The sequence below is a fragment of the Equus caballus genome, chromosome 2 (assembly GCF_041296265.1).
Source record: "Equus caballus isolate H_3958 breed thoroughbred chromosome 2, TB-T2T, whole genome shotgun sequence".
NCBI classification, from domain to species: Eukaryota; Metazoa; Chordata; class Mammalia; order Perissodactyla; family Equidae; genus Equus; species Equus caballus.
In genome coordinates, this window is record NC_091685.1 from 40896760 (window position 1) to 40917350 (window position 20591).

General features: G+C 41.6%; 1 protein-coding gene across 2 annotated transcripts in view; it reads right to left on the reverse strand.

The window, feature by feature from the left end:
• PEX14 (peroxisomal biogenesis factor 14) overlaps nucleotides 1-20591 on the reverse strand; it is a 130308-nt gene that overhangs the window by 67549 nt on the left and 42168 nt on the right. For both annotated transcript variants that reach the window (XM_005607620.4, XM_014737678.3), the window contains exon 3: nucleotides 11939-12023. In XM_005607620.4, the coding sequence (XP_005607677.1) occupies nucleotides 11939-12023 (85 nt within the window). The remainder of the gene's footprint in view (nucleotides 1-11938; nucleotides 12024-20591) is intronic.

Consider the following 20591-nt stretch of genomic DNA (forward strand, 5'->3'; position numbering starts at 1 on the left):
TACAGAAAGATTACTTTAAAGGACTTTAAAACTAAAAAGAATAATTAACAGTAAGAGACTAGAGCATTCCCAAGTCTTCTGTCTGATGAAAGGGGTGAGATCTGAGAAGACTGGCTCCTATCAGAATGTTTTAGAAACCAAACACAAGACTATTTAAAGTTGGAAGGGAAAAATTAGAGTTGTTTGATTCTCAGCACAATTTAAATATAAGCCCGCATGCCTCATCACTCTATTTACTGAGGACCTTTAGTGATTTACCTCTACTTTCCTCAAAAATGGAAAGATAAAGCTGTTGACAGACCAGCCTAGCAAGCCTACAATGAAAAGTAACTTTAAAACAAAAGCACACCAACTTATGCTTCACAAATACAGATACTCTAATACACACACAGAGCAGCAGATAAATTTATTTTTATAATGCATAGGCTCAAAAACGTTAATATAACAATGGATTGGTAAACGAATGAATACTATCCAAAGTTATTTTAAAATCTTTCTAATTATAATCCAATCAACATAAAATATTTTTCAGTAGAGATTGCCTTATGTTGTACCTTATGTTAAGTTTCAGAAGTCCCTACTTCCAACATTTTCCAACAGTTCCAATAAACCCACATATCATACAGTCCCTTTGGTGAGAACTCCCTCGCCAACCCTTAGCAGATAAATCTCACTAGAACTCCCATCCCTAATTGAGGCCAGAAATAGTGACAAGTATTCTTAAAGTCATCTCAGAAAGCCAGTGGCGATACAGAACACATCAATATTTATCTCTTGGACAAACTGGAGATACATCACTACGGCTTTTGTTAACAATTACAGGCCCAGCTCTTCTCAAAAACAACACAAATAGTTGACTAAAAAAGTATCCTCCCTTCACATATACACACAATTTGCCCTTTGTTGAATGAAACACTTCAGATTTACAAATAAACCACTGCCACCTGCTTACAGACTGAAAACATGAACTGTCTTTGGGCTGACTTTTTTTTTTTAATCAGCATGGTTTGGAGCAAAATAAATGCTCTTCTCATTTTGGGGGCTGTTTATCTAAATGGCTTTAAAAATCCCCAGTTAAGCCTTCAGTAAGAAAGGCTTGTGATGTCAATGTGCTTGTACCCTGTTTTGAGACAAATATTTTGCATGTGTGAATCTTTTTTCTTCTATGGTTTCCTCTGATAGCACTCAGCATCCATTCCTTCCTCTTTCTAGTGTGCCTTCCCAAATTAGAGAGGCTGGAATGCCAAAAGCTACACTTCCCAGACTCCCTGGCAGCTAGAGTTCTGGATGGGAATTAGACACACTCACAGGTGATTCGGAAAGTGGAAATGAGGCAGAAGATCTGTATTCGCTGCTTTTGATTGTTGCAAACGTCAGCAGATTGGCAAGCAAGACGTTGGAAACACCGAGGTTTCCTCCTGCAGTGTCCAATCTCTAGCCTCCAGCTTCATGGGGGTCAAGAGGCAATTTTGACAAAGGTAGATGCTAAGTTCATATTCCAATGTCCTGTGACTGTTCTCACGATGTCAGAACATACTGCAAGCGGTGACCATAGCGACTTTCTGATCCCTAGATCATAGCTACGAAGGCGTGCTCTTGAACTCAAACGTTCCAGTGGTAGCCTCTTGAGTCCCCACTTTCCTGACTGGGATAGCGGGAGCAGCTCCCTTAGCAAGCTAGTCCTTCAGTGTTATGGAAGTCGTTCCTGGAGGCCTGGCCTTGAGTCCACTCCTCCGGCCCTTTCGATAAGTGAGTCAGCTCCCAACTGCCTGTACTAAACCTCTCTCTGCTCAAAATTCTTAGAGGTTCCTGTTTCATGTATTTTATTATACCAACAAGTTTATCTATTTAACATAACATTACAGCAAACTGACTATAGTCATTAAGAATATACCTTCTAAAAACAGTTCAGTGGTTACCAGGGAAAGAGGGTGTGGGGTGGGCACAGGGGGTGAAGGGGAGCACTTATGTGGTGACAGTCAAGAAATAATGTACAACTGAAATCTCACATTGATGTAAACTATTATGAACTCAATAAAGCCTTTATTTTAGTGCCAGGCACTCTGCTCAGCACTTTTCACATTCTTTTCATTTAATTCTTACAAGAACCTTTTGCAGTAAATACTATCATTAACCCCATTTTACAGATAAAGAAACTACAGCACAGTGAGGTTAAGTGTTTTATCTAGGGCCACACAGCTAGAAAGTAGTGAAGCTTGGATTTGCAGTCTATGCACTATTACCTTCCAAGCTGAAGTATTCCAAACACGACCTACTGTTTAGTCACACTTAAGAATGCTTCCAGGGGCCAGCTCGGTAGTGTAGTGGTTAAGCTTGTGCACTCTGCTTCCGCGGCCCAGGGTTTGTGGGTTCAGATCCCGGGCACGGACCTATACCCCACTCATCAGGCCACACTGTGGCAGTGTCCCACATGCAAAATAGAGGAAGACTGGCACAAATGTTAGCTCAGGGACAATTTTGCCCACCAAAAAGAAAAAAAAGAGAATGCTTCCAAATCCATGTGGTTTTATTATTGGAAACAAATTACAAATATGACACCTACATCTTCCTATTCTCCAGGCTCAAAACTCTGGTATACTCACACACGACTGGGAAGAACATAAAATGGTACTACCACTTTCAAAAATAGTTTGAAGTTTCTTAAACAGTTAACCCTACACCTACCATATGATCCAGACATTCCACCCCTCACTACCTGCCCAAAAGGATTATATGTCTTCACAAGGACTTATCCACAAATATTCAAAGTAGCTCTGTTTTTAATAGCTAAACACTGGAAACAACTCAAATGTCCACCAACAGGTGAATGGATAAACAAAGTGTATTATATTCCAGCAACAGAATACTACTCAGCAATGAAAAGGAATGAACCACTAATACATGTAACAACATGGATAAATCTCAAAATAATTATGCTGAATGAAAAAGGCTAGACCAAAAAAGGGAATATACTGTACGATTCCATTTATACAAACTTCTAGAAAATGCAAACTAATCTACAATGAAAGAAAGTAGAGCAGGAGCCTATTTCCTATGGGAAATAGGGTATGTGGTGGGGGAGGCAGGAGGAAGGAACTACCAAGGGCAAGAGGAAACATTTGGGGGTGATCAGTTTGTTCATTATCCTGATTGCAGTGATGGTTTCACAGGTCATTATATACATATGTCAAACACTTTTTAAACTGTATAAATTAAGTATGTATAGCTTATAAGATGTCAATGATACCTCAATAAAGCTGCTTCACATAAGAAAACAACCCTGACAGTCATCTTCAGTCCCATCTCCTTTGCCTCACACATCAAATCTACTACTGAGCAGAGCTTACTCTTTTTTCCACAATGTCTGTATTTCTGACCTTCCTTTCCAGGAGGTCTGTGGTATAGTTCAAAGAACTCTAGTCAGAAGATCTGGCTCTAGTTCTACTTCTGTCGTTTATTTGCATTTCTTAACCTTTCTGAGCCTCAGTTTCTTCATCTGTAAAATGGGAGATTCATTAAATCATGTATTCATTCATTCAAAATATTTATTAACCTGTCTACTAAAAAGATTACAGTGAAGAAATTAACTAATATATGTGAGTGTTTTGTAAACTATAAAATTCTCTACATAAATATGCTGTTACTTCTATTTCCATTTCTACTGCCACCTTTCCAGTCCAGATCTTTCACACCTGACAATGGACACAGCAGGTCCTTCTTTGTAGCTGGTTTTATTATTGTCAGACCAATCCAGTTTAAATACAAAGACCAGAGTAAACTTCTTCAGACAGAGTTTTCACAGTTTCAACTGGTTCAAAAGTGCTGTCAACTTTTATTATTTTTTTGGTGAGGAAGATTGTCCCTGAGCTAATATCTGTTGCCAATCTTCCTCTTTTTGCTTGAAGAAGATTGTTACTGAGCTAACATCTGTGCCAATCTTTGTCTATTTTGTATGCGGGATGCCACCACAACATGGCTTGATGAGTGGTGCAAAGGTCCATGCCCAGGATCTGAACCTGCAAACCCCAGGCTGCTGAAGCAGAGCACCAGAACCACTATGCCACCAGGCCAGCCCCTCAACTTTTATTTACAATACTGAATCCTACCACTGGCTCCTCCCTCCCTCACTGCCCATCTCATCAACCTCAATTCTCCTCCTTTTTTGCAGACCCCATAGGCCAATCCAGCTAACTGCACATATGTCTGCATGAGCTCCCCTCACTAAGAATGCCCTTCCCAATCTTCTCTGACCATCTACACCCAATGCCTCCCTCAATATCTACGTCAAAACTGAGCTCTGCTGACCTAAATAACTTTGGAAAAGTGTTTTCACTGGATACTATAAAGCTAAAAACAAAAAGACCTGCATATAAACACTGTACTCTAGTTGGTAAAGGTGTACAAGTTAGCAATTCTGAAACTACTTTATACATATACTAGAGTTGAATGAACACATCAACTGTAGACTTAAGAAAAACCAAGCTCTTGGGGCCAGTTCTGTGGCCGAGTGGTTAAGTTGGCAGCCCAGGGTTTCGCCAGTTCAGATCCTGCATGCAGACCTAGCACTGCTCATCAGGCCATGCTGAGGTGGCAGCCCACATAACACAACTAGAAGGACCTACAACTAAAATATATAACTATGTACTAGGGGGCTTTGGGTAGAAGGAAAAGTAAAAAGTTTAAAAAAGAAAGAAAAACTGAGCTCATTTTGAAACTTTTCCCAGTAAGTGTCTTCTAATTCCAGCTACCCATCATTCAGTCCCTTGTTCATTAGACTCTGACTGAGGCTGGCTATGCCAAGTGCTGAAGATGCTGGGAATAATGAGACATGGTCACTGCCCTCGAGGAGCTCACAGTCTAGTGAGCTTTATATAGTTGTCCCTTGCTATCCACAGGGGATTGGCTCCAGGACCCCCCATAGACACCAAAATCCACAGATGCTCAGGTCCCTTAGTTGGCCCTCCATACACATGGGTGCAGAACCCACAGGTGCGGAGGGCCAACTGTACTCCAGTCCCTCCCTAGTCCAATTTTGCTGACTTCTGAGATATTGCTATATTTCACCGTTATACATGGATACAGTTGATAAGCACTCAGAATCCATTCTCACTTCCTTCTAACGAGCCTCTTGTATTGTAAAAGACAGATACTTAATTTTTCTTTCATGAAGTGCCTAATGTAATAATAGTCTGCACATAATAGGAATTGAATAAAGGTTCACCACCTAACCAATGGCCTAGGACCCCTAAAATGTCCAACAACAACAAAAGAAAACTAAGCTATATACTGCATTGGAGAACAGATCATATCCTTCAAGTTTCTGAAGGTTTCCATTTATTTAAATGTTTATTTTGAATCAAAAATTAAATTTATGAACTCATTATGCCTTCAAAAATAAGCTGAAAAAGGATTCTTTTAGAAAGCAAGCATTTTTCATCTAATCAATGACCAGAATGTACCCTCAGAATCCAAATCTGTGCTGAGTTAATAATAATTTATTACACTGTCTTTTTTTCTCTTATTAATTTCTTTCTACCTAGTCATGTTTATATTAGAAAACAGTTTTATATTCTTTTTAGGGGGATATAATCTCATGAAATTTTAAGAAAAATATACCCTATCCTATTTAACACACAAAATGCTTTTACTTTAGCACAGTGCCAAACTAACATGTGTCCAACAATGTCTACACAAGAATACTCACTGTGGCATTGTCTGAAACAGCAAAAGACAGAAACCAACCTAAATGTCCACTAATTTGGGACTGGTTTAAAAAAATTAAGATACATGCATATAATGGAATACTATGCAGCCACTGAAAAGAAGCAAGCAAATCTGAACGTATTGATGTGGAATGACTGCCAACATATAATGTCAAGTGTAAAGGTAGAGTGTAAAGTATGCTACCACTGTATTTAAAAAGTATTTGCGTTCCTGTAGAGGGAGTAATAAATATTAATTTGCTTCTATATGGATAGATTATCTTTGGAATGATACATAAGAATCTGTTAATACTTGCATCTGGGAAAGTCGATGTGGGGGGATAGCAAGGAGAGATGAGAGGAAGACTTATTTTTCACTGTACATCCTTCTTTACTGTTTAATTTTTGAAGTTGTGTATATATCTTACCTTTTCAAAAACTAAAAGAAAAAAAAACTTAAAAACAATACTACCATACATGACAATGTCACCTCACTTTTCTTTGTAGTATTGTTACAGGCACATGAGTTTAGAAAAGAAGAATCATTCTTCATTTTCAGGGAAAACCTCAAAGCAAGTGGATAAATCCACAAGAGCTTTGTTTTCTTCCCCCCAAGCTCCTCTGTGCCACTGTCCCCACATTGTAGGGTCAAGTGTAGGAATCTACTTGATTCAGCCGTCTTGTGGGAGCAAGTACTATCGGTTCCCCCTCTGAATGGAGAAGCCATGGCGTCCCTATTTCCAAGGCGTTCAGCTAGTCTAGCTGCTGTAGCTCTCATGCGGGATGCTGAGAAAAGTCTGTGGAGTTCAAGACAAGTTTGGATAACAAGGGGAGCAGGAAAATTGATGGGGGGAACACCAGTCAGTGTGATGAATAGGCTGGTCCAGAACAGCAGGTGACGGATATGCAGATGCAAGACTGGCAGGGAAGGAAGATGGTCCGTTCACAACAGATGGATGGAGATGCTCAATCATCCTCAGGAACAAGCACACGGCTGCCACACACAGCCCTGTCTGTGCTCTGGCACTAGCAGCTCTTCATTCACCTGCAGGGCACGGCCTCCCTTCTCCAAGGGCTCTATGCACTGGACCACATCAGGGCAGAGACAGGGGGAATAACAGCAGGCAGTGTTTGAGGCAGATGCCACAAGACTGCAAGCTGGACTCCTGGGGACTGATTGCTAGTGGACTTCTTCCTCTAGCTTCCAAAAACATACCCATTTTGTCTCTTGATAGCTCTTACTCCTGAGTAAGGCTTGTACTGCTAGGGTGTTCCCCCAGGCCTGAGGGGCTGCACAGGACATAGGAATTTCAGTGTTAAAAACCAGGACAGTCCTGGGCAAAGTGGAACCAATGGTCATCCTACTTACCGGCCACCGTCCTCTCCTTTTCCTCTCCCTCTTCATTGCCAGTAAGAGAAAACCTAGACCAACCTATTCAGTTCAAACTCATGACTGAGTAGAACGCCTCGTGTAGGGTACTTGTCTCCTCCAGTCACGTAAGACTACAGAGACGTAAGACGCAATAAGAACAATCATCCAACCTGTGTCTTTTCTCAGAACTGGACCGTCTTCTTAAAATGTCCAGGATATACAGGGCTCAATTACTCCAGCAGATAAAGGACTGAATCTAAACTGATGCGACAATCTATGTCTCATTAACAAAGAATCAGAAGGGCCAGACAGCCCCTCAGAGCCAACACTATTCCTTCCAGCTCAGCTGCAGGAGTTTCTGACGATAAGGAAACAGGCCACAATCAAGCATGGGGTAGTAGCTGGCAAGATCTTCATTCCCTGCCCCATCCTGCCCCCATGCTATCTGCTGGACCCAAGCTCTAGGAAAAACAGTGCTATAAAGACTTCTGGCTTCACTAAGACACATTAAAGAATTAATTATAAAGTAAAGCTGAAGGAGAAAATTAATTTTAGAAACACATGAGGTTACAATTTTTTTTCCTGGAGATGGGGGAGGAAACACAGTTATTTTCATTTTCATCCTGGGGGCACAAGCTGGGAGCTGTCCAGTCGATAACCTGGCCATCAGAACAAGGTTTGTAATTAAAAGGTCAGTGACCTGGAAAGCCAGGGCCCCACTCCCAGAGCTTCTCAGTAATGACGGAGCTATTAAATTAAGACTGTTATGAAATCAATGCTAAAAAAGCTTTCATGGTAACGAGATTCCATTCAAGGACATGCAAACTACCTCATGAAATGGACATAAATGATAAAAAAGAAAAGTAATAAAAGAGAGTTAAATTGAAATCTGTGTAGGAATTTCCTCCCCCTTAAAATACTCCAGTGAGAGAAGCCCTTCACCTCTACCCCACTACCAAGGGTGAGACCATCAGGTTTCTTCCTCAAGTTCATTTCCAGCAAGAAGGCAGTTTTGCTACTGGGGGTTCCGCTTCCAGGAACAGAAGATAAGATCTTGCTTCACCTTTTAGAATGAGAAAGTATGGTGGTGTGTTTTATTGTTTAGTTTTCCTTCCCCCCGGACTAGTCATTAGATGAGGGAGAATACAGCCCTTTGCTTATATACTTGAGAAGGGCACAATAAGCAAAAGTGTCAGCCAACACCACCCAGGCCCCATTATGCAGGATTATACAGAAAAGTGTATGGCATTTCTCTTTTCCCTAGAAGCGTACTTTGCAACAGACATATCAGAGTAAGCTAAGAGACAACTCTATCTTCCCCCACTCATCTACCCCTTTCACCCACCACGAACAGGCATCACTTTTACCCACTACATACTCAATCTGCCGAACACGTTTGGAAGCAGACTACCTCCTACATTTTGTGGTTGGATAGGATGTCAAATCAGCATAAGCCTACTGACAACAATGTCCAAGCCTCTAACTTTGCAGACTGATTCTACGCTGTTTGTAAGTTACTCTAGCCTCCTGGATTGCAGCCTTGTTTAAAGCCCCAGATGTGATGCGTGCCTGGCAAGAACTGCTTCTATATATAGGCCAGTTCTATGAGGGCTTAAACCCCACACACACTCTGCCATTGGTGTGTCATCTGCAGAATCAACTGGTTGGAAGAAAAACAAAAACATTTACTCTAATACTCTGAAGGTGAACAGCTGCTTTTCTTTCATCCAAAAAGATCCCGATAAAAGAAAGAAATGCTGTAAATTACACAAAATGGCAGTCCAAACTTCAAAGAAAATGATAAATGATTCTAATAACTTCATGTTTCTCATTAATGACTCTATATTCTGACTTTAAAGCATCCAAAAGAGATTTCAAAAAAACACAAACAAAAAGACTTTTGCAGACCAATGCTCTTCGATGCCTACCCCATTCACTCCCCACCTCTATTCACTGCCCCGGCCTCCCCAGACCCCCAAAATCAGAGAGCACAACATTTAACCTGTCAGTAACAGAGACAGGATGCAGCCCCTGCTTCGGGCTGTGGTTTCACAATAAAACAAACTCAGCTGATGCGCCTAAAGTAACCCTCATTTTCCATTGAACTGACATGCACTACAGGGACCTCAATTTCTATATTAAATATTAAATAATATTAAAAGAAAAACAAAATTGGATTTGCCTTTTCAGGAAAGAGATGTTTATTAAAAAAAAGAAAGTCAAGATTATAATTCAAGGCAGTGCTCCACTGCAATTCCCTGAAGTGACATTTGCTAGGAAAAACCAAGACGACAGTAGCTGTGAGCTCGCCCAAAGCCAGCGTTCCAAACCCACCACTGCATAAGTCCTGTGGGGAGACACCAACATAAGGATGCCAGAACTCTGGTCCCTCCCCACGGCCAAAGTCCAGCGAGCCAACTCTTTCCTTCCCAACTACTGTTAAGAACAGGGTAGATGCGTGCTCCTTTGCAAAAGCCCCTCCTCCCTCATTCCATCAGAGATAGTGCCAAGCTACGCTGATTGTATATGTCTGACCCAAGGAATAGCCAGAAATTTAAAAAGTGAAGTTTAAATCCACTAAGGGGCTGTTCTTCCCCAGACGCTGATCAAACCTTGGAATTCTCTGCCCAGAAAAGGTCCCGCCAGAACTTACCCTATTGGGATTCAACTCGGAAATAGATAATTACTGACTGAAGCAGCATTTTAGAGGATAATGGAGATGGGTGATTAAGTCCAGTGATTCCGGGTTTAAGTATGGGGCAAACTCCTGTGGTTCTCTTTAGAAGAAGAAAGGAAGGATGCCTCTCAAGTTTCCTGCTGCCTAAAATTCTAAAAATTCTAACCCACATTAGGGGTCAAGAAGGAATTACACCCACTCTATACCAAGACATACTCATCTCCTTCAGGTCACAGCTCACATGTTACCCTCTCAGACAGACAGGCTTTAATCACCTTGTTTAGAAGTGCAATTCACTCCCACACCAACACTGGCATTCCTCAACCCCACGTGCCCAGTTTTGTTTTTCTCCATGGCACTCGCCATTTGACATACTACGTATTTCATTTTTCCCTTTGTTAACCGTCTGCCTTCCTCCGTTAGAATCTAAGCTCTGAGAGGGCAGGGACTTTGTCTGTCCTGTCCTCTGCTAAATCCTCAGTCCCTAGAACAGGGTGCGGCACAGGGTAAACACTCTCAGATGAATTAATCAATTTTTTTTTAAGGAGCAACAAATAATAATTGCACAAAACAGTTTCCTCTCTACAGTAATTATTACCCAACTAACTCAAAAGAAGTATTATTTGGTCCAGAGCTTCTCTCTCTCTTTTTTTTCTCTCCCTCTCCCAGTCAGGGATTTATTAAAATTAAACAGATTAGATGGAGCTCCTGATACTAAAACTGCTCAGCAAAGCCTGCGGTGGGGAAGTGCCGAGCAAACACCAGAGACATTTGTCTCTAAATTGCTCTAAATACCTTCTGCAAATGAAATTCTAACCCAGCTGCGTTTGAGAGAAAATGAGGAATAACTGGTCATTGTCAGTGGAAGAGAAGATCAGGCAGTTATAATATTGCACAATATACTGGGGCGAAGGATCTCTCGGCAACCATAGATTTTGTCTCAGGTTACCCTGGGTAGTCAGCACAGCTTTTAGGCTCAGCTTTCCCCAGCTTCAATGCTTTGATGAGAGAGCTGAAATCCCCAAGCTTTTATGATTAATTACTCCCCATAGGTACACATATTTCAAGGAAAAACTCTTTTGTGGCATGATGGTTGTGAAGTGGAGAGGCTGGCCAACACACTCCAAATTTTAATAATCTCCTACTGATGGGGGGCGAGCTGATGCCGCCAGCAAGCACACAGTGCCCCTCATCAACTCAGTCACAGGCACCGGCCTTGAGGCTGCCTCTGAACAGCCGCCTGTGAATGAAAGGCTGTGAGTGCAGCCCTGGGACACAGTCCTACAGCATCAATTCGGCGGGATACCATTGAGCAGACCTAGGAAATACCACCAAACCACTCCATCTTCTATTCTAGCCACAAACGACTTAAAGCTCAAAACCCAGAATTTCTGAGGCTGACATTCCAGCTCCTAAAGGAAAAACAGCTTTATTTTAGAGGGAAAGAAAACTCACTTTCCTCCCTCATGGTGTAAAAGGACCTTTAAACAACTTCTTAGCTTTCTAGAAAATTGAAGGTTCAGAGAATAAAAAGTTCGATTTTTCTTTTTGTTTGTTTGGGGATTTTTTTGTATTTTACCAAAAAGAAAAAATCCTAAATTTCAACAGTCAGGATAGATTCTATCTGCTTCGGACAATATTGAATTTGTCAAGATCCATTTAACCTTGTTTATAGAAATACCATAAAACCAGTAATTTACCACTTCAATCTGTAAATCAGACCGATCCCAAGCTTGGCCTTAATCTGACCTTGTTTGGTCATCTCATTTCCCTCGTCCTTCATTTCTTTCTTCCTCATTCTTTACTGAAGCAGCTGACCTCCTAACCTAAACTTAAGCCAGCCATTCTGCAGCCAGGGTCATTATCAGAAGAATGGATCAGAAAGTAGAAGTCCTCCACAGTCTTATCCAGTGGGCCTCTTCTGCTGCTGGACACTGCCTGTGCCAGGCTGTCCTGGGCTGAGCTGTTGGCCTTACATCTGGTGCTCAATTATCCGAATCGTATCATCCCTCTGCTACACTGTAGGGAAAGAAGCCTGCATTTCCACGTGGGGGGGCTCCCTTCACCCCCATCCCTACACTAGTGGAACAGCCATAGGAGGTCCTATTACCAGCACTATGGCTTCCATTGGCCCTGTCCCCAGTCCCTTTCTGCAGGCCACTCGGCCTGGCCCTAGGAAACCTGTACCTTTCTTCTTAAGGAATGCTCTCCTGGTCGCAAGTGGGCTCTGGCGGACTCGGGAATTCTGTAGAAACTTCACTGCTGTGGCAATCTGGTAGGGGAGAAAAAACAGAGAAGAAAAGTAAACTGTCAATAGCCTGAATTTCAAGATTAAAAATCCTACAAGTTTATCCCAGGTCCATAGAAATAAGCACACTAGTGTGGTCAAATTTATAACCAGTTATTTCTCACATTTAAAATCTACCTAAATAAAAGACTGTGTCGGTTCCCTGCTTTCATTGGCTTCCTGTATCTGATTCTATCAAATCTAATCCCCTCAGCCTAGTTTTCAAGACCTCCAAAAATCTTTTCCTGTTCTCCCCATGCGAGCCAATTCTTCATACTCCTCAGCAGGTAGCCCTCTCCTGGCCATGCTCATTCCGTGTCACTACACTTGTGCCCATGCTATGCCCTTTTTCTAGAAGGCCTCCCTTCCCCACCTCTACCTGTCTAAACATTATGCACATGCACACACACATCAGCACAGCCCTTTTATGGCCTGTTCTAACTCCTCGAAGCCTTCCCTAAGTAAGCAAGCCATCTCCGATCTCCCTATTCTCTTAAATTCTTCAATGCTTGTAGTGTGTACCATATAATTGAAGACATAATTATACTGTCTTCTAATGTTCAGGCTGCCTCCCCAACTACACTGCAAGCATCTAAAAGGAAGAGACCATGCTGCCTCTACATAGCCTAGCAAAGTGCTGAGCATACACCAGTCGGGAAGGATTATATAAGAGACAACACACACAGCCACTCACACTCGTCCCTCTTACGCAGTGGAGCTGAATTTTGAAGAGCCTTCAAAGGACAAAGTTCGGGGTTTCATGGCTAAAACTGACAGACTGACAGATTATCTACCTACCTCTGGTAATGATATTACCTAACGAAATCTTCATAACTACGAATAAGCCAAGAAGGGGGTGGAAGGAAAACTGACAAAGGTATTAACCTTCACATCACTCAGCACACACAAAGGTGCATTTGCACACCACTTGTCTCCTCTCTGTCCCAGACACCTCTCTATCCAACAGGTGGGAAATGCCAACCTGCCCCAGATAGGAAAGGGGCTTTTTTAAATAACTGGCATTATTCATCCCAACAAAACCAAAAGAATAACAGGGTCTTATAAGTAAAATCAACAGGCCCTGCAGTTCACTCATAAGTTGTTGAAAGAAAAATTTCTAAGGGGCCAAATATAAAGAAGTTTCTTAAGATCTTTCAAAGTAAGGGTAGTAGTTATAGAAAGATTCAAACAGAAAGTCCTGGGACAAATGGAATACAAGTCACAAATACTCTCCTCATATTTTATATGAATTTAATGTTGAGACCAGACAGACTTCTCTGGTAACAAAAGATATGAGGGTAAATCAGAAAGAAAAACAAAAGGCCAGGGCAATTCTCATAAATATTTTCCACATAATCTGTCTATGGGAGGCTTGCCAAAACATTCTCCCTAAAGGATGAACTCAGGTGTCCCAGACTTTCAGATTTCGGCCTGTGAACGGTAAGACACACAAGTGGTCCTTGAGAGGGGTTATAATCTCTCCAACACATTAACATATTAACATATTAACCACCACCATGAACCACAGGGATAACCAACCAGTTCTGGACTAGAGAAAAATCAACGCTTGAGATTCTACAACCCCAAAACTACATACCCGCACCCATAGCCCTTCAACCAGATCTCCTCAAGTTGCACCAAAATCAAGAAAAATCTGACAAATATCTATAAAACGGATGCATTTTAATGAAGAGATGGGAGAGGGGAAAGAAAGAAGAGAAAAAAAAAAAGGGAATGGGGAGACGGAGGGAAAGGGAGCGGAGAAGAAGAAGGCAACTCGACAAGAGGACAACGCAGAAGGAAACGAAAAGGGAGAAGTGGGAAGGGGAAGTGGTGAAAGGAGGAAGGAGAAAAACTAAAGAAAGAGAGGCCTAGCCCTGGAAAGAGACCGGACAAGTACACAATCACAGGCCCACAGGGTCAATGCCCATCTGCACAGCTCAGATGGCTCAGGGATAATCGTTCTTCACTTGGAGAAAAACTACACCTTCAACACACAAGACAACTGTGGCCTTTGTGTTATACAGCTGTGGTGTGTGTACCAGGGGTCCAAGGAAATGTGAATGAGCAGGTCTTAAGCAGTAAATGCTAACAGCACACCTCCTCTCATTTACCCATAGAAGCATAAACCTTTCCTTCATCCTTCCAAAATTTTCCATGACAGAGAAAGAAAACAGAATCCCATCACTAAAATGCACAGGTTTCACCTTGCTTTTTTAATATAATCCTTGGTATATGCATTTCTGGTCAGAGAGCAAAGTTCTGATGGGTTTAATGGTGCACTCAATGCAGTGCTTGGTGCATTCCATCAATTTTTTTTTAAAATTGCATCTCTTATTTCTTTAAATACATTAATCAGCCTAGTGTAGGCAAAACGGATCCATCGGACAATGCAATAAACATGAATTATCATCTATCCAACACGCATAATGGCTTAAAAATACATAATAGCAGGTGTAGTTTAAATGATTAGTTATTACACCTGTGGTGGGTCTGATTCAATTGGGAAAAATCATCTTTAATAGGTTAAAAGGTTTAGATCACCATGCTTTCCTTAAAGTGGCTGTAGAGAGGGAATGATGGAGTGCTCTGTCATTAGTAATTCATTTAAGAAAAACGTGGGGGATATAGCAAAGAACAGCATAAACGAGCGAATCCAATTTAAACATCAGGTAAAGTAGAAAACACCTTTTAAAAAAGCAAGATAAATGAATTTGGAAGGGAGATGAAATTGACATATTTATTTTAACGGGAATTTGACAAAGTCCCGGCACACTTCAAACTTGCAAAAATATGAACAATTTCTTTTAAAGTTTCCATTCACTAATTTCAAGCCATATAAAATAATACTGCCAAACACCTACATAAAGTATATTTGGGGCTTGTTTATGTTCCCCTTGATCTTTGTCTGAAAACGCAGGCGACAGGCAAATCACATGTTTAACAGCATCGATATCACTACGCCAGATGCAAAAATATAAAGCATCCAAACTTAATAGCCCCAACATAATGTGCTGAATAAGAAAGATACCCAGCTAAGCAGCTACATGTAAGTGTGAGCATATGAAAACCTCTCTCCTCCTTTCACTAATTATTTCTTCAGCTACTCTCTACCCTTCTCCTCCCTCCACATGAGCAAGTGGCACTACCATGGGAGGAAAAAAGGCCTGTCCAATTTAGAATTTTATAAGCTCTACAATTCATACACAGATGGTAAAAGACTTCCCAGAAACCCTTACCCATAATGCAAAGATTTTAACACACTAAATAACTGACAGTGCACTCGGTTTGCATCTTTCATTCACCTATTGTTGGACACTTTTCATTAACTTCATGAAGCAATTCAACTCCTTCCTCTGCAGAGGTCCAACACACACAACATGCTTTTGTTGGATGAAATGATGGGGTGCCTGCAGCCTGTCCTGTATTATCGTTTGATTTTCTAATTAGGAGATGAATGTGACTATTCATGGGTTATATTTGTGCCCAACTAAATTACATAAATTCAGGCCAAATCTTCCGCCTCAATGTCAAAGATGTAAAACGGAGACGGGAACTTTATTGCACATGTTGTGGGAGTGCAGCAAGCCAGGGAAAATTCTCGTGCAAAGCACCTGATGGCCTTGTTGAAGCCACTTGCTGTTGAGTCCATGATAAATATGGAAATGGCTTTCCTTTCCCCTCTTCTTGCACTGAGAGAGTTCTTAATGAGCGCATCTCAGATTACTAGTAGTTGGTTTCATAAAAATAAAGATGATGAACTCAGAAGAAAACAGAAGCAGAGTTCCTCACCACCCCTATTCCTGTGACCCTATCTTCTGCCTTCCTCCCCCTAAAAGCAAAATAAAATCCTGCCACCAGCAACTCCACAATTTTAGGGAAATCTGGTAATTTTCACTATTTATCACTTAAAGCTAGAGGTAAAACTGAGGTTGTGAAGAAAAGGAGTAAATTCTTGCCTTTGCAATGGTTACACTGGAGGGACTGCCAGCAAACCAGGAAAAAGGGGGGGGGGCTTTAGGTTGAAAAACACCTTTGGATCCAAGATGATTGGCCAATTGAGAGAGATCTGTGTTTGAGAGACAGGATTTGTAACTGTATAAATCAATGGAATACAGTATACTCCGGGGCTATCTGCGATGAACTATGTGCTGTTAAATGCATTGTGTAGGATAAGTAATCCCTGGTGAGAAGAATCGAGGTTCCTGACAGTCCTCTCTGAAGAGATGCTTCCTATGTGTTTTCCACCTTCCTACAAAAGACCTGCATGCTGTAATCTTCAGAATGCACACTTTATTTTCTGCACAAGGAGGAGGGGAGAACGGAGCTTGCCTAATAACGAACCTGGGGTTTGAGGGAGCCTTAGCACTTTGCACCTGACGTGTAAACCTGATGCATTGTCTCCAGTGACACTTATTTGGAATGTCACCAATTCCAGCACTCCTGTGTGCTACATACACATCTATCTCCTAAAATGTGGGCATTCATTAGCCATTTTAAAATATTCAAAATATTCAAAAATTAATGAAACTAACAACCAAAGCCAAGTACTTTTCAACCCAGAGAGATCACAACTAGAGGGCAAAAGAAAACGACCGACATGCGGGCCTGAAACCCCATTCCAACCCTGCACCACTACACGTGCGCTGCTTGGAAGATTAAATTGCCTGTGAAAGGTTCCTACACGCATACTCTAAAGTAGATAGATACCCAGACTCCGGTTAACAAGCGTTAGACCAAAGCCAACTCGAGTTTTAACGAGGACTGACTTTAAAAGCTGGGCACTGCCAAGAATGAGAACCCTCTTCAAACAGAAATGCTGCATTTTAGTAAGAAATCAGTACTCTGTCAGGAGTTCCTTGACAAATATGGTCATCGGTGGCACAAGGAAATAGTTGCAAAGCAGCTGTTAATCAGAGAAACACATCGCAGAACGCTGATGCTAGCACTCGTGAAAAAATGCAACGGGCTAATTATGAAGCTATATATCTCACTAAAGAGGCCGTGTTCCTTGAGATTCCAGGCAAAGCACTCTCGGATGCAGGGTCCTAGGACAACATAATTCTGGTTTTCTGCATCCAGAGTCCTCTCTAATCTGCAGTTCACAATCCCAGGCTCTCCATTCTTAATTCTACATGCTCTCTTTTAGCCAGGGAACAGACTGAGGAGGGTAGTCACCCTGGAAGCAGAGGCATTTCACAAGCCACATTCCAAGATGCTACATGAATACATCCAAAAGGTGTCAGATCCTAAACCAGAGTAAATGAAAATCTATGAGCATGCAAAAGAAGAGAAATGTCAGACTCATCATTCTAAGTGTGGCAGGAGGGCAAAGGTGTGTGAGCTTCCATCCACGAGAGCTGCCCCAGCCACCAAACTGAAGAGACAGAATAAAAGGAAGAAGCAATAAACAAAAAACAGAGACTATTTGGTGTTTGAAATCTCAAGGAGGTAAATGGAGACCGGCGGAAAGCTGCTTTCCGAGTGTGAAATGCCACTCAGGGAAGCCAAGGGTCTAGCAGGCAGGTAAGAGAGGAAAGTTAATATGCAGAGGAAGGCTCGGTCAGCCAAAATTCAATACGATCCTCTGCAAGGACAAGGAGGAGTAAGGCTCCCCGAAACCAGACTAGTGGGAGTAGGGGGGAGGGGCGCCACTGAACGCTCGGAGCAAAACCACTGGAATGGCAAGAGGGAGAATAACCTTGAGGTGGACACAGCGTTCAGGCAGCCGAAGCACAGAGCCAAAGTGCCCCCTAGCCGGAGCTGGCGGACAGGCAGGCTAGAGGCGGCCGCTCCGCTAACTCGCACAGCCCAAATGAAGTGTTTTCACTCAGGCAAAATGAAATGTTTTGCAAGATGAAACAGAATGAAAATTGAGGTTTTAAGTAATTACTAGTTGGCATTTACATATCACGGGCTGGTTCAACACCTATTCATTTTCCTCTTTTATTTTCAATTTTTTAAAATTGCTCATTAAAAATGAACAGATGACAGTGACAGGAATTTTTTTTATTCTTTCTCCCTCTCTGAGGGTTACAAAATCAAGAGGTACTTTTAGCCCGTTTATCTACAATTAACACACAGACACAAAGGTATGTTTCATTTACATCAAGGGGGGAAAGGAGAAGGGAAAGTCAACAGAAGCCAGGAAGTTCAAAAATAAAGACAGTGAGTTGTACTTGAGCCAGTCTCCTGCACCTGGGTAAGGAGTGTGCTAGCAAGTGCCCTGGCACTCAAGGAGTTAAAGGAAGGAGCCTCTCTTTCAACTTGGAATTTCCTGGTTTTTGTCATTGTGTCCTTCCCATTGTTGATTTGGGTTACAACCCTATACTAATTAAGCTTGCGGGCTCTAATTTCCTTTGTTTTACTTTCCTCTGTCCTTTTGTTTTTCACATTAAAGAAATAAAATATCTCTGGTAGAAGTGCACAAGAGTTGACATGATAGAACATAATATTTTTAAGGTCTCTTTTGTAAATCTGTATTTAGGGAATTCCAAAGCATGCGTTATTGACCCTAGTCTCTCTTAAAACACATTGATATATGTAGTAAAAGCCTTTATGAAAAGTGGCAACGTCATATGCACAAAAACTACCTTTCAAAGTGAAATATCTCTGCATTTAAATTTTTCTTGGCCCTTATTAAAAATATTGCATGAACTGCTTGTCAGAACGTCATTGTTTTGTTATTTTAGTAAACTAGTTCTTCCAGAAATGCATGTGGAAATAAAATGCATCTTAAGCCAATATGCACTGTTTAATATCAAGTGACGGTGATTTTAGAGACACGAGGGTGACTTTGGAGAGTACTCTGGGTGCCAATCTCCAGCCCAAAGGGAACTGGTGCAGTTGAGTAGCAAAGCTTGAAAAGCAGAGCTGCTGACGCGGAGGTCGACTGTCACTACGCCACAGAAAGAGCTGTAGTGCACACACTTGCCGTAGAGGAAATGAAAACCCTTGCTTCTGGGTTGAGAAGATCAAAGTTCCTTTTTAGGAAAGGTTGAGAAGGAAAAGGATTTTTCTCCTTCAGGGAGAAAGAAAAGCAAATTTAAATGCCTTGTCCCCATGCATCCCCACCTGAATTTAGATAGCAGCCCCTCTAATTTTTGATGCAACCAACAAAGCAGTTACCCAAAGAGGGGAGGAAAAAAGGATGACATTTGCCTTTTCCCTGGCTTTGAAATCCAACTGGCAGCAAATTGTTTGAAGTCCTGTTTAGAGAAGAAACTGTAATAGCCTCCATACTGAAAAGAGGAGGAAAATGCCATTATACACGGATCACGGTAGCAGTGACCTCAGCAAAGAAGGCAAACGAGCTGGCTGTAAGTCGGAGGTTCGCCTGACGTGCCAGGAACAGAAATAAAAGGTTTATGTGCCAGAGACGTGTGGCAAGAGTTGGGTGCTTGGTCCCAGGAGATACCAAGGCAAGGAGTTCAATTTCTTAACATGATGTCTTTCAACAGCTCCTTGACAGCTCCTTCTTCTAGTTTCCCTTGGTTTTATATTTTCTATAATTCTCTAATTTCCCTGCACTGTTAAAGAGGAAGCAGAGAGCAGCCAGGCTCCGTGTTGTAAAATTAATGAAGGTGTCAAGCTGTTGAGTTGAATCACTCCAAAGGAATGTAATGACTCAGTGTCCAAGATGCTCCCTAAGAGAACTGTGAGCTCACTCAGTGACGGTGGCTGGTGACTCCAACACTAAAAATATGTACCATACAGTCCCCAAGACCTTACTAATGATACCACTGCTTCTACTTCTTAGTCCCTTTCTCTCTACCACAGGTTGAATTTTATGCTTGCTAAAGGTTACCTCTCCTAAACTCCAGTACCTTCAGATGCTCAGCAGACGAAACACTGCTACAGTTCCCACTTCTTTTGAAGTCGGGGCCAGATGGAGATTGGTAACTCTCTGGTCATGCACTATTGAGATGTGAGATGATTAGGAAGGGGATGAAGAAAGATTATGTCAGGGATCTTGATACCTTCAAATATTAAGTCATCACTGGGGATGACCACCAGGTGGTGCAGGGCAGGGTCCCTTCATGATGGCTTAGTACCTTCTGCTCTGAGGGCAATGAGACGGGCTCCTGGATTCCAAGGAAGATAAGTTCTGGATCAAGAAATTCTGTCTACCATCTCCCCACGTACAGCACAAAACTAAAACCTTTGAGAAGTCACTAACACTCCTACCAGACATCCTACAAAAACACTGGAGAGACACTAAACGTTACAAAATAGATTTGAATATCAAAAGAGTAGTCATAGGCTTGAAATAGTTCAAATCCAAAAGACACCAAGAAAGAATTTAAAATGACAAACATGTCATTCTTTACAATAGCCAAGATATAGAAACAACCTAAATGTCTACCGATGTATAAATGAATAAAGAAATTGTAGTATATACATATACAATGGAATATTATTCGGCCATAAAAAAGGAAACCTTGCTACTTGCAACAAGATGGCTGAACCTTGAGGTCATTATGCTAAGTGAAGTAAGTCAGACAGAGAAAGACAAATACCTTATGATCTCTCTTATACATGGAATCTTAAAAA